The sequence below is a fragment of the Salvelinus alpinus genome, chromosome 33 (assembly GCF_045679555.1).
Source record: "Salvelinus alpinus chromosome 33, SLU_Salpinus.1, whole genome shotgun sequence".
Taxonomy (NCBI): Eukaryota; Metazoa; Chordata; class Actinopteri; order Salmoniformes; family Salmonidae; genus Salvelinus; species Salvelinus alpinus.
This window is the reverse complement of record NC_092118.1, coordinates 3,937,045-3,944,137: the sequence shown is the minus strand read 5'-3', so window position 1 is coordinate 3,944,137 and position 7,093 is coordinate 3,937,045. Positions and strand designations below refer to the sequence as shown.

Below are 7,093 nucleotides of genomic sequence, written 5' to 3'. Positions count from 1 at the left end.
GCCAGAAACAATAATATCATGCAAAAGTATTGTATTCTGTGGGGTGGAATTGCAATATCACTAAAAATACAATGATTTCCTTGTCCACAACATTTTCCCACAATGCACAATATTTTACAGTATGGTTTGTGTGTGTGTGTGTACCTTCAGTTATTTCCAGCACCTCAGAGAAAGAGTAATGTTGAGCTCTACAAGTAGTGGCATTCATGTCCATCAATCCATTTATGTAGATACATTCAGTAAACAAACTGCTGCTATGAATAGTGTCTCTGCCTCTCCATTTGGCTCTTTCCCGCTCTATTTTTCTCTCCCTGATATAAGTGGCTCAGCGTCGGCAGTGACAGTGTGCAAGCTGATGTCAGATCAGCCTCTAATTGGCCAACTCAATTCTCCATCCCCCCTATTTCCTCCATCCCTCTCTCGACCTTCTCGTCTTGTTCCATTTCCTCTGTCTCTCTCTCAATCTTTACCTCCCTTTATGTGTCTCTGCTTGTATCTTCCGTTGCCTTTCTCTCTCTCTGCACTGACTGACGTGAGGATCGTCCAATCCCTGCAGGGCTGTGTGAGGCGGGGCCACAATAGTGTGGTGGGGAAGGCGGAGCTGGGTGCTGTCGGCCAGCTCCAGGCCGAGATGCTCCATTTGGATCTGATTGACGGGGCCGATGGATACCGTGACGACAAGAGGTCATCTAAGCCATCTTCCACAGCACCCTTGCCAGTAACCGAGGACCCGCTTCTAGTAACCATGGATATATACCGCCCTAGGAGACCCACAACCCTTAACCTTTTCCCCATGGTGCCACACACTCAGGTGAGTGCAAATGAATCCTCCGTTATCCCTTCAGTACTCTTCCCATCCTTTCGCTGGCTGACAGCACTCACTGTCCCCTTTTATTTCTTCGTTTTTAACCTCTGTTTGTGACAGCTGAGTGAATACTGATAGCTGGAAGGATGGAGGGGAGGAAGAATGAAATTATAGATTTATATGTATGAGAATGTGAGGATAAAGTGGAAATTCTTTACTGTATCTAGTCTATATGTGTGTGTATAACATCAGCGGGGAAATCCTGTGATGATATCACCCCCCTAGACACCATGTTCTGTTTATCTCTGGGAGTGTGTTATGCTGGTCGAAACAATGGCTGGGATTGTCAGGAGAGAGAGAGTGTGTTTTTTTGGTACCCATCTCCTTTTGTGTGTGACAACTGTGTATGTGTGTGACTGAGGCTTGTGACTGTGCATCAGTTGTGGTCGGTGCCATTTATTGTCATTCATATTCCATTCCCCCAGCTCAATGTAACATCGATAGGTTTGACTACTATATTATACAACATTTTCCCTATAATCTAGCCCAGTGGTTCCCAACCTTTTTTGGGTACTGGTGTGATTACTAGATTAGGTGTATATTGGACAAAAATTTGGTTTAAAATCAATATTATTTGTCTACAGTATGTCATTTAACTGCAAAAAAAGGATAATATATTACTATAATAACACTCATGTACACTTAACATGCAAGCAGTAAAATTAGATAAAAAAACAGATAAAGATACACCTAATGGAACAGAGGGTACTGTGAAGCAACAAACATAGGCAAAGACACAATAAACATATGCACTATACACACACGTAAACACATATTTTGTGTTGTGGATATGTGGTAGTAGAGTAGGGGCCTGAGGGCACACACTTAATACAGTGCCTAGCAAAAGTATTTATCCCCTTGGCGTTTTTCATATTTTGTTGCATTACAACCTGTAATTTAAATGGATTTTTATTTGAATTTCATGTAATGGACATACACAAAATATTCCAAATTGGTGAAGTGAAATGAAATTTAAAAAAAACTTGTTTCAAAAAATTAAAAACAGAAAAGTGGTGCGTGCATATGTATTTACCCTCTTTGCTATGACACCCCTAAATAAGATCTGGTGCAACCATTTACCTTCAGAAGTCACATAATTAGTTCAATAAAGTCACCCTGTGTGCAATCTAAGTGTCAAATGATTTCAGTATATATACACACCTGTTCTGAAAGGCCCCAGAGTCTGCAACATCACTAAGCAAGGGGCACCACTAAGCAAGCGGCACCATGAAGACCAAGGGGCTCTCCAAACGGGTCAGGGACAAAGTTGTTGTAACGGTTTTCTTCCGTTGGTGAAGGAGAGGATCAAAATGCAGCGCGGCTAGTGTTCAACATGTTTAATAAACAAAGAGACGATAACGTGAACACTATACAAAATACAAAATAACAAACGTGAAAACCGAGACAGTCCTATCTGGTGCAGAACACAAAGACAGAAGACAACCACCCACAAACCCCAACACAAAACAAGCCACCTAAATATGATTCCCAATCAGAGACAACACAAAACACCTGCCTCTGATTGAGAACCATATTAGGCCAAACATAGAAACAGACAAACTAGACACACAACATAGAATGCCCACCCAGCTCACATCCTGACCAACACTAAAACAAGTAAAACACACAAGAACTATGGTCAGAACGTGACAGTACCCCCCTCCTGAGGTGCCGACTCCGAACGCACCACCTGAAACTCTAGGGGAGGGTCTGGGTGGGCATCTGTCCGCGGTGGCGGCTCCGGCGCTGGACGAGGATCCCACTCCACCATTGTCTTTGTCCCCCTCCTTAGCGTCCTTTGAGTGACGACCCTCGCCGCCGACCTTGGCCTAGGAACCTTCACAAAGGTCCCCACTAGACTGAGGAAACTCCTCCGGACTGAGGGAGAGCTCATGACAGAGAGGTAGCTTATGACAGAGAGGTAACTTAAGACAGAGAGGTAGCTCAGGACAGAGGGGCAGCTCCGGACTGAAGGGCAGCTCCGGACTAATGGCAGCTCATGACTGGAGGGCAGCTCATGACTGGAGGGCAGCTCATGACTGGAGGGCAGCTCATGACTGGAGGGCAGCTCATGACTGGAGGACAGCTCATGACTGGAGGACAGCTCATGACTGGAGGGCAGCTCATGACTGGAGGGCGACTCATGACTGGCGGGCGACTCATGACTGGCGGGCGACTCATGACTGGCGGGCGACTCATGACTGGCGGGCGACTCATGACTGGCGGGCGACTCATGACTGGCGGGCGACTCTGGTCGATCCTGACTGGCGGGCGGCTCCGGCAGCTCCTGACTGGCGGGCGGCTCTGGCAGCTCCAGACTGGCGGGCGGCTCTATAAGCTCCTGACTGGCGGGCGGCTCTGGCAGCTCCTGACTGGCGGGCGGCTCTGGCGGCTCCTGACTGACGGACGGCTCTAATGGCTCGGGACAGACGGGCGGCTCTAATGGAGCTGGGCAGACGGACGGCTCAGATGGCGCTGGGCAGGCAGGCAGCTCAGATGGCGCTGGGCAGGCAGGCAGCTCAGATGGCGCTGGGCAGGCAGGCAGCTCAGAGGGCGCTGGGCAGACGGGCAGCTCAGATGGCGCTGGGCAGACGGGCAGCTCAGACGGAGCTGGGCAGACAGTCAGCTCAGATGGCGCTGGGCAGGCAGGCAGCTCAGACGGCGCTGGGCAGATGGGCAGCGCAGATGGCGCTGGGCAGACGGGCAGCGCAGATGGCGCTGGGTAGACGGCCGACTCTGACCTGCTGAGGCGCACAGTAGGCCTGGTGCGTGGTGCCGGAACTGGTGGTACCGGACTGGAGACACGCACCACTAGGCTAGTGCGGGGAGCAGGAACAGGGCACGCTGGATTCTCAAAGCGCACTATAGGCCTGGTGCGTGGTGCCGGAACTGGTGGTACCGAGCTGGAGACACGCACCACAGGGAGATTGCGTGGAGGAGTAACAGAGTTCTGGAGACGCACAGGAAGCCTGGTGCGTGGTGTTGGCACTGGTGGTACTGGACTGGAGCGAGGAGGTGGCACCGGATATACCGGACCGTGAAGGCGTACTGGCTCCCTTGAGCACCGAGCTTGCCCAACCTTACCTGGTTGAATGCTCCCCGTAGCCCGACCAGTGCGGGGAGGTGGAATAACCCGCACTGGGCTGTGCTGGCGAACCGGGGACACCATGCGTAAGGCTGGTGCCATGTACACCGGCCCGAGGAGACGCACTGGAGACCAGATGCGTTGAGCCGGCTTCATGACACCTGGCTCAATGCTCAATCTAGCCCGGCCGATACGTGGAGCTGGGATATACCGCACCGGGCTATGCACCCGTACAGGAGACACCGTGCGCTCTTCCGCAATACACGGTGTCTGCCCGTACTCCCGCTATCCACGGTAATCACACACCTCAGGGCGAATACCGTGTATACTACGCCAAACCAACATCCCTCTCTCTTCGCTCTCCTCCAATATCACCAACAACTCATCGAATGTCTCATAATCTCCCATCATTTCACTTTCCTCCAATCTGTCCAATAACTCCTCCACATTCTCCGACTCGTACCTCAATTTAGCCAACTGCTCCTTATGGTAGGCACGGGGGACTGGCTCAAGTCTCCCACTTGACCCAGCCACACTCCCCGTGTGCCTCCCCCAAGAAATGTTTGGGGGAGCCTCTCGGGCTTCCAGCCACTCTGCCTTGCTAGCTCCTGCTGCTGCTGCCGCTACTTCCCGTAGCCACGCTGCTTGGTCCGAGTTTGGTGGGTGGTTCTGTCACGGTTTTCTTTCGTTGGTGAAGGAGAGGACCAAAATGCAGCGCGGCTAGTGTTCAACATGTTTAATAAACAAAGAGACGATAACGTGAACACTATACAAAATAACAAACGTGAAAACCGAGACAGTCCTATCTGGTGCAGAACACAAAGACAGAAGACACCACCCACAAACCCCAACACAAAACAAGCCACCTAAATATGATTCCCAATCAGAGACAACACAAAATACCTGCCTCTGATTGAGAACCATATTAGGCCAAACATAGAAACAGACAAACTAGACACACAACATAGAATGCCCACCCAGCTCACGTCCTGACCAACACTAAAACAAGTAAAACACACAAGAACTATGGTCAGAACGTGACAGTTGTGGAGAAGTACAGATCAGGGTTGGGTTATAAAAAAAGATCAGAAACTTTGAACATCACACAGAGCACCATTAAATCCATTATTAAAAAATTGAAAGAATATGGCACCACAACAAACCTGCCAAGAGAGGGCCGCTCACCAAAACCCAGGTAAGGAGGGCTTTAATCAGAGAGGCAACAAAGAGACCAAAGATAACCCTGAAGGAGCTTCCTTGACCATCAAGGAAAACGCTATGTCTGGCGCAAACCCAGCTCCTCTCACACCCCAAGAACATCATCCCCATGATGATGCTGCCATGGTGGTGGCAGCATCATGCTGTGGGGATGTTTTTCATCGGCAGGGACTGGGAAACTGGTCAGAATTGAAGGAATGATGGATGCCGCTAAATACAGGGAAGTTCTTGAGGGAAACCTGTTTCAGTCTTCCAGAGATTTGAGACTAGGACGGAGATTCACCTTCCAGCAGGACAATGACCCTAAGCATACTGTTAAAGCAACACTTGGGTGGTTTAAGGGGAAACATTTAAATCTCTTGGAATGGCCTAGTCAAAGCCCAGACCCCAATCCAATTGAGAATCTGTGGTAAGACATAAAGATGTGCTGTCCACCAGCGGAACCGATCCAACTTGAAGGAGCTGGAGCAGTTTTGCCTTGAAGAATGTGCAAAACTCCCAGTGGCTAGATGTGCCAAGCTTATAGAGACATACCCCAAGATACTTGTAGCTGTAATTGCTGCAAGAGGTGGTTCTACAAAGTATTGACTTTGGTGGGGTGAATAGTTATGCACGATCAAGTTCTGTTGTTTTGTCTTATTTCGTTTGTTTCACAATAAAAAATAATTTGCATCTTCAAAGTGGTAGGCATGCCAAATGAGGATGAGGAGAAACAAACTTCACACGTCGGTCAGAGTTATACTTAAACTACATTTTTAATGATGAGAGCTTTGCAATAGCACTGACTTTTAATGATGCGCCATTTCTAATGAACCATTGAAAGTGACAACACACAAGTACAAAGATCTTTTATAGCCAAGATACACCCCTCTCAACCTACATGACGAACAACAGATATTAGGAACATTTCACAAAGGGACTTTATAATTGAGAAAGGAGTATCCCGTAGCCAGATAGCATTCACTATAAATTATTGTTCAGTTTGGTCCCTAAGACAAGGTTCTATTCTCGTTCCTGGTACTTCATAGCACAGAACCATAACCACATCCAATGGCATAACTCAATTGTCAACTCTAGATACTCCCATCTCAAGTAAAACCCCTTCTTGACCCCTCTCATGGACAAGCTCACTGAGAGGAGTGAGCCTCTAGGTTATACACTATCCCAGGATAAGTGCAACATCAGAGAGAACATACAATGGTTCCAGACATTACAAGGACAGGTGAATCAGGTCAGGGTGTGACAAGTGATGACAAGGTGACAAGTTCCTGTGCTTGGTCTTGATTAGGGTCATGAATGAAAATGTCACTTCACATAAGTATGTGCAGAGCATTCGGAAAGTATTCAGACCCTTGACATTTTCCACATTTTGTTACGTTACAGACTTATTCTAAAATGGATTAATTTGCTTTTTTCCCTCGTCAATCTACACACAATATCCCTTAATGACACAGCAAAAACATATTTTTAGAAATGTTTGCAAATGTATAAAAAAAGAAAACGGAAATATTACATTTACATAAGTATTCAGACCCTTTACTCAGTACTTTGTTGAAGCACCTTTGGCAGCGATTACAGACTTCTTGGGTATGACGCTACAAACTTGCACACCTGTATTTGAGGAGTCCTCTTAAGCTCTGTCAGGTTGGATGGGGAGCGTCAATGCACAGCTATTTTCAGGTCTCTCCAGAGATGTTCGATCGGGTTCAAGTCCGTGCTCTGGCTGGGCCACTCAAGGACATTCAGAGACTTGTCCCGAAGCCACTCCTGCATTGTTTTGGCTGTGTGCTTAGGGTCTTTGTTCTGTTGGAAGGTGAACATTTGCCCCAGTCTGAGGACCTGATCGCTAGTTAAATAAAGGTTTAATTAAAATAGAAAATAGAAAAATCACTCTGGAGCAGGTTTTCATCAATGATTTCTCTGTT

At 47.9% G+C, this 7,093-nt stretch overlaps 1 protein-coding gene across 2 annotated transcripts in view; it reads left to right on the top strand.

Moving 5' to 3' along the window:
• Positions 1 to 453: 453 nt before the first annotated feature.
• LOC139562968 (C-Jun-amino-terminal kinase-interacting protein 1-like) overlaps positions 454 to 7,093 on the top strand; it is a 75,268-nt gene continuing 68,628 nt past the window's right edge. For both annotated transcript variants that reach the window (XM_071381184.1, XM_071381182.1), the window contains exon 1: positions 454 to 811. In XM_071381184.1, coding sequence (XP_071237285.1) covers positions 479 to 811 — 333 coding nt within the window. In that variant the 5' untranslated portion in view covers positions 454 to 478. The remainder of the gene's footprint in view (positions 812 to 7,093) is intronic.